Source organism: Lingula anatina, chromosome 10 (genome assembly GCF_051362555.1).
Source record: "Lingula anatina isolate TDL-2025a chromosome 10, LinAna3.0, whole genome shotgun sequence".
In the NCBI taxonomy this organism is placed as follows: domain Eukaryota; kingdom Metazoa; phylum Brachiopoda; class Lingulata; order Lingulida; family Lingulidae; genus Lingula; species Lingula anatina.
Window position 1 is genome coordinate 3,750,373 of NC_141776.1, and position 17,688 is coordinate 3,768,060.

At 36.2% G+C, this 17,688-nt stretch overlaps 1 protein-coding gene, 1 non-coding gene and 1 pseudogene across 2 annotated transcripts; 1 reads left to right on the forward strand and 2 right to left on the reverse strand.

Annotated features, from left to right (window-relative positions):
- Window positions 1-259: 259 nt before the first annotated feature.
- On the reverse strand, window positions 260-359 carry LOC112042413 (U6 spliceosomal RNA; annotated as a pseudogene).
- Window positions 360-2,906: 2,547 nt separating this feature from the next.
- On the forward strand, window positions 2,907-6,833 carry LOC106159093 (monocarboxylate transporter 12-B-like). Its single transcript, XM_086997445.1, has 4 exons — window positions 2,907-3,102; window positions 4,111-4,734; window positions 5,290-5,412; window positions 6,096-6,833. Exons 1-4 carry the CDS (start codon window positions 2,907-2,909, stop codon window positions 6,260-6,262), a joined length of 1,110 nt encoding a protein of 369 aa, XP_086853571.1. The 3' UTR covers window positions 6,263-6,833.
- A 1,231-nt stretch (window positions 6,834-8,064) lies between these two features.
- Window positions 8,065-8,172, reverse strand: LOC112042410 (U6 spliceosomal RNA). Its single transcript, XR_002886519.1, has one exon. It is a non-coding gene; the product is annotated as a U6 spliceosomal RNA (small nuclear RNA).
- Window positions 8,173-17,688: the final 9,516 nt, after the last annotated feature.

A 17,688-nucleotide genomic window follows, 5' to 3' on the forward strand; every position in this document is an offset into this window, starting at 1 on the left:
GTTGTGAAACATGACTTCAAACCCAATGTACATGTAAATAATCGTATATTACAATAAAAACTAATGATAAATAAAAAAGAAATCATGCAACATTTATTGTATTTTTGACTAGTTTAACAAAATGATCTCCTTCTACACGACTAGGAAATAATAAAAGAAAAAAAATATGCAGATATATTTAAAAGATTTCCCGGGTTATATAATTATACTGGTAGCTAAGTATAAGATACACATATCGCTCTATGTTAACCTTAATTTGAAAAATATGGAACGCTTCACAAATGTGCGTGTCATCCTTGCGCCATGCTAATCTTCTCTGTATCGTTCCAACTTTAGTATACGTTCCACCGTAGTTAGACCTTGCGTAGGTCTGGTACGAACTGTTCAATATTTGGATTGCATTTTGTGCTAAGTCAGTTGAAAAGGTAATGTCCTATTTCCAGCCCAAGCTTGACTGAATTTGTAAAATAACTTGTTTCTCAAGCTCCGCCGACCTCAAAATGGCCAAAGTAAATAAAAATTGAAACCAAAACTATTTGTATTTTTTCCCCGACGTCCGACTGATCGTACTGTTCGATCAGAACAGGGAATTATATCGGAAACACGAAACCTCACAAGTTTCACGGGACTCCCGCGTCACATGACTGCCAACAAGTTCAAAACGAAGGGCATTTAAGCCAAAGTAAACGATTGATTCATTTCCCCCAGCTAACGGTTTTTAAGCCAATCGATGCTTGGCTGATATTTTACACTGCATGTGTAAAATTTAAAATGCAGCATGGCGGGAGACGCATACTCGAGTAGCTGTCTCTACTTAAGCAGGAAATTGACCACTGTTGTGTGACTCAGTGTTATAGTGAAGGAAGGATCAAAGATATTATGCAAAAATGTCTGTCCGGCCAGTGTTACAGACGTTTTAGACAATTTTATTGACTGCTATTTGTCAGAAATGAAAATATCAACTGCAACACTTGTCACGTGTGGAAGGTTTCAACAGGGAGCAAAAATAGGTTCTGAACTGAATGTAAGAATGCCGGTCACTACGGTGGTAGATATTGACATTAAGTGCATTCAGATAACAGTTGGCAGTGAACACCTAAAGAGGCAGGCTCAACTTAAGTCTCCGAGAGCATCCAAATACAGAGCGCATTGGATTTTTAATGCAGCACTCGCGTAGGCCTACTTCTGAAAGTCTCCAGAAATGATGTGAGTATTTTTTTTCGTTTTATCAGTCTAAAGTGTAATAGTTTTTTAAGGTGAATATATTTTAGGCATTGTTATGTTGGTAAATAAATGTCCGTTTTTGCACTTTCACAAAAACGTATGTTAAATGCTAATTGCTCGCTCACAACAGCAGATGTTTCTATACTGAAGCAACGTGTCTTTGCCATTTTTTAATTAAATTAAGGCAGGTAATAGCTGTTAATTATCATTTGCTTTGGAAAATGAGCCTGTCAACATGAATTCATAGTTCAGTTAAGTTTTCCACCAAGTTTTTAATGCGTATATAGATATTAAGGTTAACTAGGCCCGTAGCCAGCAATTTCAAAAGAGGGTTCTTTTTCTGAAAAAGTGGACCATTTACCATAAAACCTTCATGCACCTAGATCAATTTTGACCCAGAGCAGACCTTTTTCCTGATAACAGGGCGGTTTATTCAATTATATTAAATAAGTTATGTTGTTGCTGCCATTTAGATTTAATAAAAATTAAGACCACTGTTCCATAACAGGCCATATTACCCTTGCTGGTTTTTGTATTTTTAACAATCTGGCTAAGCAATTGTTTGCTGTCTTTTGAATTGTACAATTCCTATGCAGCTAACAGAAGGCACATATCCAACTCAGTTAACTTATCTGAAATAATTTTGTTCAGTTTTCAGTGAATCCCCAAGTAATGCAAGACAGACAATGTAAAATTCCGTCTCGCAAGTAGTGGAAGACCTTTATGTTGTTTTTCGGGCTGGACAAGCCAAAAATCTTGGAAAACGCATAGCAGAGACACTGACAGAGGAGCTATGGTATAGAAGCCCATATGCAGGGAGAGACTGGCTAGCTTAGTGCAGCTGCCATAGTGACCATTTAAGGAAGGCCTTTTTACAAGATGGTTCTCAAATTTATTGAAAGATTCAAAGGTCTGAAATATAGCCTGTTTGGATTCTTTTTATGGAAGTAAAGCTGTTTTTGTGAAATGGTCATTTTTCACATACATGTATCGGTGTTTTCAGTGTGGGACTTGGAACTCACATGGGCACAAAGCCATATTGTTTCTGGATGGCCATATTACATGAAGTAGATGATTTAAATTTGGTGATGATTTTCCACTTAATCATTAAAGCATACATAAAATTGCATCATGATCGACAAAAAACTGTTTTGTGCACTGCCATCATGAATGCATAGAAAGGCAAACTGTGTTTTTTGTTTTGTAATTTTCAACAATGATTCAGACAAATAAAACACTGAAAAGGAATTGCTGTTTGTATCCAAAAATTCTGTGTTAAAACCAGTATTTACCATTGTCTAATGAAGTTTTGAAAATGAGTGACCAAAAGGTCATTATTTTGAAAAATATTTTTTATCCCCCCCCCCTCTGACCTCTGACAAAAATAAAACTTGTTTGAGAAACAAGTAATTAAAAAAACCGCCTAACATAACGACACGTAGGTGCTTGGCTAAATAATGTTGCCTAATGTTTCTAAAATGTGCTTTAAGAAGTAGCGTCATTGTCGTTATCAATGCATTAAAATATAGTGGGATTAAAGGCAAAGAAAACTTCCTTTTAAATATATGCGCCTGTTCTCTGTTTTTTAAATAGAATTCCATTCATGTTTTGACATTTTTATGTTTTTGATGTTTTTTCTATATTCTGTAAACAACTTTGCTTCATTTTTGGAAGCTGCTAAGATGGTCGACTCATCGCCGAATACCCCTGCACTAAAAACTGCAGAACAAGACTGGTATACCAATGACGGATTTGAGAACGATACAGTAGGCGGCCACTCCCATGATGACAACTCTGATGGTGATGAAAATGAAATTAGTTCTAAACATATTGAGGAATTAAGCGAGAGAGGCGCAGGAGAAGAAAATGGCTATTCAGGTAATTTATTTGACTAGTTTATAGGTTTTTCTGTTACATTACTTTGGTGCAGTTTGAGAAGCGTTTCACTCAATGAATCACGCACTTGCTTCTGAAGTATTCGCCCTCAGTTCTTGTCGTCACAACGCTATTGGTCCTATACTGAATGTCTGACTGAATGTCTGGGTAGACGTTTTCTGCTTTAAGTATTTAAGTTTGACTTGTTCTTGCAAAAAAAGTGTTCTTAGTGCTCACGCGGTTGTATTTCTCTCAACTTTAGGGTGTTTTAAATAGGACTTCAGTCGTTAAACTTTCCTCCTTTGAAATCAAATCACTTGGTCACTTGGCGAAAAATACTTTGTGCTTTTGTACAGGTAAACAAAGCAAGCTGACATTAGAGTCGCCTTCGTGGAGCTTTCCAGACTCAAAGCGAGCGTCGATTGAAAGGAGTCCCAGAGTTCAAACCGACCGCTGCATCGATTGGCTGGTAGTCTTGGCGTCCTTCTTTATTCACTTTATTGTGGGCGGGATTTTGAATTCTTTCGGTGTGTTTTACATCACCCTGCTAAATGAGTTTGAAGAAAGCAAGTCAGCGACGTCTTGGGTTGGCTCCATTCAAGTAGCTGTGACCTGGGGTATGGGTACGGTATATTTTACGCATGCGCTGAAACCATTCAAATTTACAGATTTGATCTCAAAATCCCTAAAGTTGTACATTGTCGATGATTCATGTTGATATAAAATGAATACTTTGAATAAGTGCGCTCTCTAATTATAGAGTTAGTTCAAACCATAATATATGACATTTTATTAAACAAATCAAAGGGGATAAGATATTTCGAATAAACATTTAAGGTCCAATAGCAAGCGCCCTATCTGACAAAATTGGACACCGGGCTGTTGGAGTCATTGGATCTGTTCTCGCTGCGACGGGGTTTGGCGTGAGTTCATTAGCATCGAATTTGCCGTTCCTTATTCTAACATACGGGGTCATGTCTGGTCTCGGATTGGCACTGATGTGGTTTCCAGGCATTGTCTCCGTTCAGGATCATTTTAACAAGAGGAAAAGTTTAGCCATGGGAGTTGCAGTGTGCGGATCAGGCGTTGGGATATTTGCTATGGCACCCTGTATAGAAATTCTGATTAAAACCATTTCTTGGAGATACGCTCTTCTTGTTCTGGCAGGGGCGTCTCTTTCAGGAGTTGGCTTCAGCATTTTGCTTTTTCCGCCGGAATTAAAATTCAACGAGGGGATTGAGAAAGAGCCAACCTTATCCTTCACTGACAAAACGAGAAAGTGTTCCAAAAACATGTTCCATATCTCCCTACTACGAAGAGCTGATGTTGTCGTGTGGCTATTGTGTCATTTAATCATCCAGATAGGGTTCGTAGTGTTACGCACGTATATACCAGATATAGCTGTAGGTGTGGGGATAGAAGTAAATAACGCGGCGTTCTTGGTCTCCATCGTAGGCATTACTAGCACGGTGAGTCGAGTCGTGATGGGTGTAATTGCAGACTTTCGGTGCGCTAACAGGCGATATATGCTTGGGACCAGTGTTATGATTGCAGGGGTTATGGTTGCCATACTGCCGTTTATGAAGGAGTACGGCGTGATTGCAACAGTGTGCACGTTTTACGGGTTATCATTTGGTGAGTGGATTTAAGATGATATTTTTTATTCATTCTTACTTATATTGTGTAAAAGCATGGTTATAGACAACTAACAAAAGTATAGAAGTTGTATTTTTCACACAAATCACTACTACATGCAAGTACATGTATACATGGACACACGAGGTATTTCTTATTGCATTTGAATTTCTATATAACTATAGGGCGACGTTGCGTTTGTATATTGGTGTACATTAAAAAATGTAACAGCAAAAATAAAACCAGGAAATCCATCTATAATATTCTGCTTTCATTTGCATAACTCATTGGTGTCTAACATACCGGATACAGTCTTTCTCTCTCTCTACATCTCAGTCATATTTTATTTTATCATATCTTCCCAGCATAATATCATCTTCTTCGCTTGATGGTATGTTTGACAAAGAAAAGACAATCTGCAATTTGTAAACACTCCGATCAACGCTAGTAGTAAGCGGACAAACGCACAATAAAAGTACATTTTTTTCTTGATAAAATGTATCAACATAAACCTCCTACACACCACACAAGTAAAAAAATCTGTTCTTCTTACAGGCACCATTATCTCCCTGACTGCTGTTGTTCTGAGAGATCTAGTCGGCATCGAGAAACTTGGACCTGCATTTGGACTTACCATGCTAGCCAAAGGTTTGGGTTCCCTCTTGTTATCTGCTGGAGGTATGTAGCGAAATAGGATAGAGAGAATTGACTTATCCTTTTTTGCTTTGCAAGGCATATGTTCATAGTAGAAATGGTTAAGTATATATATATATATATATTGTTTGACAAAATAATAAATATATATATATATATTGTTTGACAAAATAATAAATTAATTATAATGATAACAAAAAAAAAAAAAAAGAAAGAAAAAGAAAAAAAAAAAACACACACACACACACACACACTCGGAGAGCACAAACCTCCAAGGACTTCACCTGTAAGAAATTACAGACAATTGACAATGCATGTGCTTAGAAACACTTTCGAGAAAGATATATATCTAAATATATATTTAAATTACAAAACAGACTAAAGACGTACTCCTTGGTCAATTTGTGGCCTATCGTGAAAACGTTATCAAAATCCGTTCGTGACTTATTTTGCACGAGGCTGAATACAGTCAAACAAGCAAACAAACAAACACACTACAGTAACAGCACCAAAAACATACACTGTGTAACTTCCTTGTCGGGGGTAATAATAATAACAATAAAGAAGATAAATACAGTCATTATGTATGTTGAAAATCTATCCAATTTTATTTTCTACATCATACCTGATTTTGTCACGCCAGGCATTTAAATACATTTGTTTTAGAAGAAATGTATCTAAAATAATTAATGACATTTTTATTTCAGGTAGTTTGTATGATTTATTCGGCTCCTATGATGTCACCTTTTATATCACCGGATCTCTTTTATTCGTTGCCGGTGGAATTCTTTTATTGTTGCCATGGATACGTGAGCTCCAGGGGCGATGTTGTTACCATGGCAGCGCAAATATCACCACAGAAACTGGGCTTTGAAGATATGGCAAATGCAAGTGCACGAGGATTGCTTTGTTGAAACTCCAGAACACATATTTGAAATTGTTGACTTCATAATATTTTTGCCTAGAGCGAAGTTGTTATTTTTAGGCCTCCAATAACCTTTGTTATTTTTTTAAACTCGTATCTGTAAATGGAATGATATTTGACATTGAGTTTTACCTTAAATGATATAGAAATGTCCTGGTTCTGCCGCTTTTTGTTGAAAGGCACTTCGGCTTTTAAGTAAAATGTTGAACTGCATGAAATGCTTAGTTTAGGTATTATTTCAGAAAGGTTATCTGTTTAAATACAATTCCTCTTCACTGAAAAATTTATTTTTTATATTTGTTTTTGTTGCACCGGCCATAACTTTTAGTTGATTGATGTTTATGTAATGTTTTAGCCATTATTAAAATCTTCAATTGAGTTAAATCCACAATTAGGTAAACGTTAAGGTGGCAGAGCACAGTTCTATGTTTTACAGGAAATACGACAAAGCTCGATTCTCTTAGAAAGTAATTTATAAAACCTTCATTACCTGGCATTGTGTAAAAATACACTTGAGGTCGAGGACAAAATGTGTCAGTAAAACGTGCATCTCGTAATGACCCTCGATTGCATTCTAATTTTTGTTATTATTAAAAACTTGCAAATATTATCCAAAAAGGTCGTTATTTAAAAAAAAATTGGTTGAAGAAACATATGCAGCTGACACCTTCTTTACTAAATACATAAATTTTCTCCATATTTGCCAGGCGTGCGTTTTCCCATAATTTACATAAAAAGTTCGATTTATCACTTTTTGTCGCTTAAGATTTAGAAAACTTCTTGTCATCAGGGACTTAGAAAAGAAGAATTCGCGAAGATACCTTTAACATCAGTTTTCACTTTTTCACAACGCACTTTGATGGACAGTATGGTCCTCTTGTCTGAGAAAACGAACCGTGGAATCTTTGGATTTTTGCATTAAGTATGTTGAAAACTTAATGTCATATTTCTAGCCCTAGTTTAAACTAAGCTTATCCTAATTAGGAGAAATTTGGGACATTTATACTTAATATGTATAATTTCTTAACAAATGGTGAATACTTACACTTTGGGGTTTCCTTTCATGTGAGATTGAGGTCAATCGGTGCATATGAAGAGGAGTAGCAGCCACGAAATGCTGACATCAAAATCTCTCTATATGCCAAAATTTGTAGCCCTTTTTCCGCGTATCATTGTAAGGGACGCGGAGGCGCCCCTTAGCATGTGCCACGCCCCATAAGATGTCGCGCGCCTCTTGTGACACCTCTCTAGTGAGACTTGATGATATGTTAAGTTTATAGATATAATATTTCAATAAGACACGTAAGGTAGAGCTGAATATAAATTGGACTGGTGGTGGGTGGAGTGAGCACTTATAACTTAGGACCTAAGAACTAATTTAGGCAGTGGGAATAAAGCTGTTTGGAAATCTACGACTCTTGTTGTTTACTTCTTCTCGATCTGTGAATATAAAATCGAACCTTACATCATTTCTGTGCCTAATCCGGCTTGTGGTATAGACCCAGGTGACAGTATTGTCAAGGATGGCACGAAAAAACATTAAGGGACTGCCTTGCGTCTCAATGGAACGTGTTTGCGAAAGAAATAAATTAATAATAATAATAATAATAATAATAATAATAATAAAGATTAAAGTAAAATAAAAATTAAAAAAAAAACTTTTTGAAGATATTTTATAAGGTTTTTGGGTTATAAACTTTTATTGGTAGGTAAATATTTGATACACTTATCATTTCTGTTAACTTTTAGATAAAAATATGGAACGCTTCACGAATGTGCGTGTCATCCTTGCGCCAGGGGCCATGCTAATCTTCTCTGTATCGTTCCAATTTTAGTATATGTCCCACCGTAGTGAGGACACCTCCTCGTACTGTTCTCTGTCTATATGTAGTGAAGAAATACAAGATGGCGGCTCAGGTGAGTTGTTCGGTCAAAAATCACATATTCGCTAATTGATCAGCTGATGATCATTTAGCTGAACGGCGTGAATCTTACAAAAACATCGGTTAACCATGGTAGACCATATTATGAACAACATATTTTCTCATTATTTAAACATAATATTCCAAACTGAAGTGTTTCATTTTTCAAATTAGTTATTCCTAGCGTGCCTGCTACAATGCAGTTTCTATAAATAACACACCAGACAGCTATTCCGAGTAACAATAACAAACCATGTTTTCCTGTCAAGTAAGGACAGTGCCATTCAAAGTTTTTGCCCTTCTTATTGGGGGCTACTGCTACTTGTGCAGGTATATGAATATGCAGTAATAAAGAACATAGGATTGAACGGGCACAACACAAGGCATCGAGTGTCAATGCAAAACGTGGTTAGGGCCTACAAAGTGCAAAGTCCCTCGCATACACGTTTTTTTGGTCTTTTTTGATAAAGCTTTATATATAGGCTACAACACGGCCATGGATCCATGTAGACACATATTTAAAGGGTATTCTGGGATTTATCCTTGAAATATTTGCAATCTTTAATTCATCACTGTTCATTTATCTTTATTTTGTAGTGCATTATAGGATAAAATAGATGATAATATTTGACAAGTAGAAATTGTGCACATATTGCTCAACATGGGTTCGTCACTGTGGCGCCACAGATGTTAACTTTTAATTTTTATTTATTTCACCGAATTTTTAATTTAATTTTCAAAATCCATTTTCATTTTTATTTACATATAGGCCTTTTTATTTATTCATTTGTTGTGTCTGTGTGTCCATTATCAACACCTACCTACTGTATAATCTTTACCTGTTTGCATATTCATTCAGTTAACAACGTTTTCAAGAATATTGCCTTTTTTTCTTTCATTTTGCCAATCTTCACTTACAAAATAAATTTAGTTTGCTCATTTCAAAATACATTTGTATGTTATATGTTATATGTCTTATCATAACAAATTGCTATCGAGACTATTTCGTCATACATGTAACACAGCTTGCGATCCTTCAATGACAAAAGCCGTTACACAGGCTGCAACCAGTAAAGGAACAAGGTACATGTAAGCAGCGATTATCTAAATTTAACACGGTGTCTTTAGATAGAAATGTGCGGTTTAAATTTGGTCCAGTTGAAAATATGTCGTGTTCGGGTAAAAACATTTGTTTGCACGTACACGTGTTAAGATGTAAATGTTCACGTATAATTTGTACTATACATGTATAAGAGATGTAGAATTACCACTTTACATATTAAAATATAGACGTAGCTGTTACCAATGTGTAGCAAGACTTAATTACATTTGCTGGGGGAAAAGTTTGCTGAGAAAAACCGAATGTTTACGCTTAAAACATACGGGCTGATTTTAACAGCTTCGTTTGTATGAATGAAAAACTCAAGTCTAATCAAGCCATTGATGCTTTGTTTGAAAGCTGCACAACCCAAAAACATACAGGTAGTTCGGAAATCGCTTTCCCGCAAGAAAGTTTAAAAAACAACAACATTTAATGACATTATTACAAAGCCCTAAAATGATCTACCCCAAACGCCTCTCAGGTTCACGGAATCAGAAACAGCATATAAAACGGACACAGACATCACCAAAATCCGGTGTTTATTAATTGGCAAATTTCCGATAATTAAAAACGTAATATATATGGGAGTTACTAGCTGAATATTCGACTTCTATTGATGATAATTATATTTTTCTGATATTAATAATATTATTGGAATCAAACATGATCCTCACAGCTTCTTTTCATGTGCATATGTGCATATCATGTGCTCGTCGCTTGAAAATTCTGGACTCCAAGAAAGTTTATTCTCTGAAAAAAGAGCAAAAAGACCATTACAAAATGTCATCCAAAGCTCATAGAGTCACCAGTTTCTTCTCAAACAGTACTGACAAAATTCACCCAAGTGAGTATCGAACAAGTAGTTGCCATGATGAAAGCCATGCCAGCAAAATCCTGCTCACTGGACCCAATGCCAACATACTTAGTAAAGGATTGCATAGAAGCAGTATCTCCAGCACTCATGAAAATAACAAATACATCTTTTGAGTCTGGAATTTTTCCTGATCTCTGTAAAACTGCTGTTGTAAAGCCTCTCTTAAAGAAGAGCAGTCTTGAAAGAAACGAGCTGAAAAACTATAGACCAATTTCCAACTGCTCTTTCATTAGTAAATTTCTGGAAAAAATGGCATTCTCGCAACTGAACAACTACTTAACAGCACATTCTCTGTATGGTAAATTCCAATCAGCCTACAGAACGGGTCATAGTACTGAAACAGCCCTGCTAAAGGTTCAAAATGATATCATGCTCTCATTAAACAATCACTGTGATGTCATCTTGGTCCTCTTGGATCTTTCTGCTGCTTTCGACACGATTGACCATGATATTTTACTACAACGTTTGCAGTGCAGGTTTGGCATTACAGGAATGGCGATTGATTGGTTGAGCTCTTACTTAAAGGGAAGAACACAAAAAGTGGAAATTAATTCCCTTCTTTCTGCCCCTGAAACCCTGAAATATGGTGTTCCGCAGGGATCGGTGTTAGGCCCACTACTTTTTTCACTCTATATGGTGCCTCTTGAGGAGATCATTTCTAAGCACAATCTTCAGACCACAATTTTTGCTGATGATACTCAGATTTATGTAACTTGTGACAGTCGGTGTGATTATTCTGTAGTGTCAGACATAGAGAAATGTATTGATGAGATCTGGGTGTGGATGCTTTCAAATAAGCTGGCTCTAAATGACACTAAAACGGAAATAATCTGGTTTTCATCTAAATTTAAAGATAGAAAGGACTGTGCTACTAACACTAATGTTCGCATTGGCAATGTGTCTGTGAAAGCATCTGTCAGTGCTAGAAATTTAGGTGTGTTTTTTGATTCAGCTGGGATCTTTGACAAGCATATAGACAATGTTTGTAAGTCGGCATCTTTTTCACTGTGGAGAATAGGGAAGATTCGGAATTTACTAAATATAGAAACAACTACAAAATTAGTTCATGCTTTTATTACATCAAAATTAGATTATTGCAACAGTATTCTTTTTGGGGTGAGTGACAGCAAATTGAAAAAATTCCAATTGATTCAAAATTCAGCGGCCAGATTAGTTAAAAAGATAAGGAACCAGAGCTTGGATCATATCACTCCAGTGTTAAAGGAATTGCATTGGCTGCCAATCAAACAAAGAATTTTATTCAAAGTGTTGTGCATAATTTTTAGAGCTTTTAAAGAAAACACACCTGGCTATATTGCACATCTTATTCAGTCATCTGAACCACGCAGGTTAACAAGAAACTCTTTTGAAAACAATTTTATACTCAATCACTGTGAAATAGACAGAAAATGCAACAAATTCTATGGAGACCGGGCTTTTACTGTTTATGCTCCAAAATTGTGGAACAAATTGCCTTTTAGTATCAGAGCTGAAAGTGACTATAATACTTTTAAAGCCTGTCTTAAAACTCATCTTTTTAAAGAATTTTATGGTTAGTGTTCCTTTAAACCTTTTAGTTGTTTATCATTTATTAAGAGTGAGCTTGGGTTAATTTTAGTAGTATTTTAAAGTTATATCAATAAATTTTCTCTGCTTTCTTTAATTAATTAATTTTATCAGTAAATGTTAAAGTATTTTAGTATTGTTATTTTTAGACTTTTTAATTATTTGTAAAGTGCATTGAAATGTAAAAAATGGAATGCGCTATATAAGAAATAAATATTATTATTATTATTATTATTATTATTAATTGGAATGATTATCCATCTTCTAAAAATAATTTGTCGAGATTAACAAGATTAGCAATTTAGTCGAAATTTACTTGGTTTCAGAATACTTTTCTTACATGCGATATCTCATCCAAGTTTCTTTAATTATTTTGATAAATTATAGATAAAATTGATAAGTCAAATTAAATATCCACCACCAAACTTACTTTTGTAACCCTACAAGCCTAATTCCAAATTGGAAGTTACATATACATTGTCTGAAGCAACAGAATTTTAACGTGTAGCTACACACACTGGGGAATAGAAGTGTCAACCCTACTGAACCAATACTTTGGGGGAGACAAATAACTGTGGACTGATATGCTCCTGGTATCATTTTATTAACATCAAATTTCACAAAAAGATTAACAATACAACTCCATGGTACAGCGGTATAATACTCACAAGTCACATTATAAGTAGACCGGGCATTATAACTTTGATTACTCTGATTCAGGGGGTGACACTTCTATTGTCCAGTGTGTGTACTTGTAACATAATCCTCATGTTAGTGCGTTTCTTACCCGTCTGTATCAGTGATAGCGAAAGAGACAGCCCTAGCAACATATCCATCTTTTATTTCGTCTGTTACGGATCTCTTGTTGCGACAACGGCACTTACTATAATAGGCACCACCTACACCTATACTGAAATAATAACAAAATATTGGTTATTCTTTATCATCGTGTGTGAAACAAATATAGGCTTATACATTGAAAAGTAGTATGCAAAGACCCACACATATCCTTTGTATGTAACTGATATCATAATGTTTTGGTGATGCTGTATCTACATGTACTTAGTCATCTTATATTGCAGTTCTCTTATAAATCAATGTCGATTCACATTTTTATTCCATGTTCAATCACTAAATATCGTAATTAAATCTCACTAGGGGCAGATGATCCGAGTACTAACTGATCCGCCGACTAAATATGGCCGACAACACTTCAAAAGAGATGCCGCTAAATCACGATGGTCTCCCCGCCTCCAACCGTCGCTACAGGGGCCTAGCAATTAAACCTCAGAGCCGAGATTTAATCCGTTTAATAGAGTGCTTGGAGGCAGGAAGACCATCGGGAATCAGCGACATCGCTTTTGAAGTGGGATCGGCCATATTTAGCCGGCGGATTATCTTATTCTGAAGTATCCAGGGTTTAGCTTTTATTATCGCGGTCTTAACAGGCTAAATATCAATTAACTTATATATCGTGCCTATACAGTTATATCTTACTGCACTCTTATACAGTGTAGCTACAGTTAGAGATGGAAGAGATATAATAATAAAGACATTTCAACTTACGACCACTTGACATCGTAGAGTATGGGATCACAGTTCCGTTTACAGCCACCCTCGCAAGCGCAGCCGAATACATTACAGCTTCCTTTCCCACAATAGATATTTTGCCTCTGAAACAAGATCCATTTTCCACGACTAAATATGTAGAATATTGGTAAAACAGAGCATTTCAGCAAAATTTCCAGGAGAACAATAAAATTTACAGACGTCAATAAAGAATGGTCCATTCAGGTACACGCTGGATTGACTTAGTTATCAACATAAGCCCGTGATTTTTGTCAAGTAAGACAGAAAAACTACTCTTACAGTGCTTATCCCAGGTTGTGATTTTAGACTCGCCCTTCAAGACATCGACGCCTTCAAGAAATCGATGAAAACCGGAAGCACGCGTTTTTTAAAACTGTTTTTCCTGTCTTGCCCATCGTAAACATTGTGTTGTCAAGTAAAATGAACCGTCTGATACAAAGTGACGTCACGATTACTTCCGGTTTTCGTCGATATCTTGAAGGGATTAGCGTTACGATTTGCAGCACATTTAAAGCGTTCTATCTCAAAATATACGCAACCGCTTGGATTTAAAGTTACAAAACTTATTCTTCACATGATATCGCACCTATGTGCATGATTTGAAAGCTTTAGCTTCATACTTTTTCTACAGTGACCATTCAAATTTGAAAAAGAGCTATTTTCCGTCGATTTCTTGAAAGGCAAGTCTACCTTTTTAAAGAATATATTTACAGAAGTGAAAATTATCCCTTTGTAAGTCACTGCTTAGATTTACACTACGGTAAAACAAGGTACGGTAGCTAGTTAATATTTCTTTTGATGTCATATTAGCAGGAAAAACGTGAAATGTGTGAAGTTAAAAAAAAATAATGCGTCCCTATGCACCTTTAAACCCCATTCTTATACCTACAGGTAGATCGATTTAGCAGGATCGATCTACCCTGAGTGTCAGAGCAACGTAAAAATTAGCTTGTAAATATTAAATATACCTTGGAGTCATTTTTACTAGCTCTGAGGAACAGCGGCCATGTTAGGCTTCCGTCAATCAAATAGAACTGCTCCGCAGTGATTCTGCAGTTGAATGTCATCAGACCATTAAAATGAAACGTAAAACAAATTTAATTCTGCTTTATTTAATTTCATTTGCTGTATTTAAGATGTTAAGTGAAAAAAAATATTCTTCGAAAAGAAAAGATATATCTAATGTTTTTGTATTTTTTGCTTATCAAAGAACATTTAGTCCTGAGAAATACACGTGCAAAATACACGTGCTTGCCGTGTGCCAAATTTGACAGCTACACTGTATGCCCGATACCACTATAAGGGCTGCGCAATGGCTACACGAAAATCAGTTTTTACAGCAGAATATTGCTTGTATTGTGGCACTAACCTTCGACTGCAAGATATTTTCAATTCAAACTTCTAACACCGCGTCAGGCACTTTACATGAATTGCTTCTTGTCTCGTCTGCACGAGATAACTTCAGCGCAAGGCGGGAAAGACAGCTCCAGGCGGCCAAACCTGTGACGTACGAGACATATGACTTCCAAATATGGAAGCGCCCCAGGCAGAATTTTGAAGAAGAACGCCCCCGAGTTGCCGCTGTTCGCTAGAGCCTGGTATTGCCGATATGGGTTATATATGAAATCAAGATCGAGCTGGCAATACCGGAATCTAGAACCTAGGGTAGATCGACCCATCTCCGAGGGGTTTCTCGCTAAATTACATCCAGCTTTAGCGGCTCTGAGGTTTGACGCGCCTACTGAAGCTGTCGAGGTAATAAACTATTATTTAAAAGCTTTAGTAGACGTGCCAGACATCTAAGCCGCTTAATCTGAACGCAATTTAGCAAGAATCCCTTCGGAGACGGGTCGATCATGCTAGATCGATCTACGCATGGGAATGGGGTCTTAGATAACTTTTAACATTGGTATAATATAAATACTATCTTACCTGTGTACAATCGTAACAAAATATTTTTGAGATACCTCTATTGCAGCAGACACCATGCGATTCTTTAATGATAAAAGCCGTAAGGCTGATTGCAAACAAAAAAACAACAAGGCTACCAGCCATTATCTGAAATAGCAAAACGACGACGGAGTCTTGTTATTTTATCAAGCAACAGTGAAAGGAAACAATTGTGTCATAAACTGTCGATTATTGTCAAAAAATATCAAATGACGAAGCATACTAACAAAACAAAATGCCTCTTTACCTGTAACCTAACCCTCTGAGCTACAATGTGAGTGTAATTTAAATGAAGCTCTTGCAAAATGAAGGAAAATATAATGCTTCTCACCGTTATCAGCTCTTCAAATTAAGCAATTGGTGGCAACTACTGGCTGTAATTCCTGTGTAACGCAGCGATGATGATTGTAGCACGGAAGTTCAAGCCTTTATAATTTCAATCTGCAATAGCTATTAGGATATACTGGATGCAAAACAGGTGTGAAAGCAAAACATCCATCCTTCTTTGTATTCATACCAGCAGCATTTCGAATAAATTAAAAAACAAAACAGTCGTCAATAAAAACGTGTTTCGTACTGGAGGTAGCCTAATTCACGCAAGTCACTGCTGCATTTGGCGTGTTATATGCGTTTTAAGGTAATTTAACCGCAGCTTGTTGTGTTTTATGAGACAAATTATGATAGGCCATGATCAAAAGTCATTCAGTCGGCAAACTGGTGTCCGAACTTGCTGGAAAACCCCCCGCATACCAGTATAGTGAAATTAAGGCATAGAGGGTTGTTCATATATTCAGTATAACGTGCTGCAGCGTAGAGAGACATCCTTGTGGATAATACGAAAATATCACGTTATGAAGCAAATCTCTGGGAGTTTATGTAAATACGTCACTTGGGGCTCTATTGTCCATTTTTGGTGACACCATTTTTGGTAAACGGCGATTTTTCCATATTAACCAATGGTTAATGAATTAGTTCCGACATTCAAAGTTAGTCCATGTTTTTTTAAAGTTTTTTATTATTATCTCTGAACAGATTATGACAGAGAGTAGCCATCTTTGAAGATACACGTGGACCGATGGCAAGTACACGTTCCAGAATATTTGCGTTAAGCGCCTTTTTATGTTAATATGAAGTTTATTTAATTTCTTTGGGTTGTTTACAATGTATTTATTGTAAAAATATATGAATCTCATATTTGTAAAAGAGACAAAATATTCGATGAAAGTACCTGATGCCCATATTTATTCTTGCTGAAATGCAAGGAAGACGAATTCAGTTCTATCAAAATATTTTGGATCTAAATTAAAATGTTGCAAACTATTGAATCCAAGCGCTAGTACGGACATGCAACGGATGTCGTGATTAACTTTTTCCAGATAAAAAAGATATAGGCGCGACAAACTGTATAAATTAGTTTTTTTGATTTCTTTTCCACCAGTGCTCCTGTGCAGGCACACGAATGCAAGTGCATGTGCAGACTTACAGATTTAAAAAAGGCAACAAATTATACGTTATTACATACAGATAACATGCAAATCCGGGTATCTGCTGAATGTTCTTCCCTCGCCCATATGTTTTAAAACCCACCAAAACAGCACACCTATAACATAGCGCCTGCTTCGTGAACCAAAATGGATTTATTGACAATATATACACAAAACATCATAAAAGACAGAATAAAACTTTGATGTTCTTTGTTGTACCTTGCGGAATGCGATTATTCCATAGACAAACGAAAAAGTACGAACGCAATTTCGGAAACGATTTAATTACTGTCACATTTTGCACTGGTAGGACAACACAAAGATGAAACATTTTATTCTTCACCACTAACACAATGAGGCATATGAGCGTTAGACCTTTACAAAGCAGTAATAATTTGAGAGAAAACTGTTGCCACACAAACACAGTAGAGATAAAAAGATCCACAGAGTGTCATATGCATTCATTTGCCGAGGTACTTGAAGGTCTTTGATATGTGAATATGCCAAACGGACGAAATATTTATAAAACTCATCATCCCCGGTGAAGTGTCAGTTATGCAAAGGGTGTAGCTACAGCTCATGCCCCCCCCCCCCCCCCCCCCCCCAGTGAGAGGAATAACACTTTGAAGTGTGAAGACTCTGAATAAGTAATACATAAGTGATAAAAGATCGGCCGTGCCCCCTTACCCCCCCCCAAAAAAAAAAAAAAAAAAAATTACACTTTATATTTTACATGTATTTGAGATTATACAGACTTGACATTTAATATGGAATATTTTTTTCGAAATAATTTTTTATCAGTTTTTTCCTATTTTGCTGACTGATAAATGATAATAAGGATTAAAATCGTGTTTTAATAACTTTTAATTATCTCCTTGATGTCATTG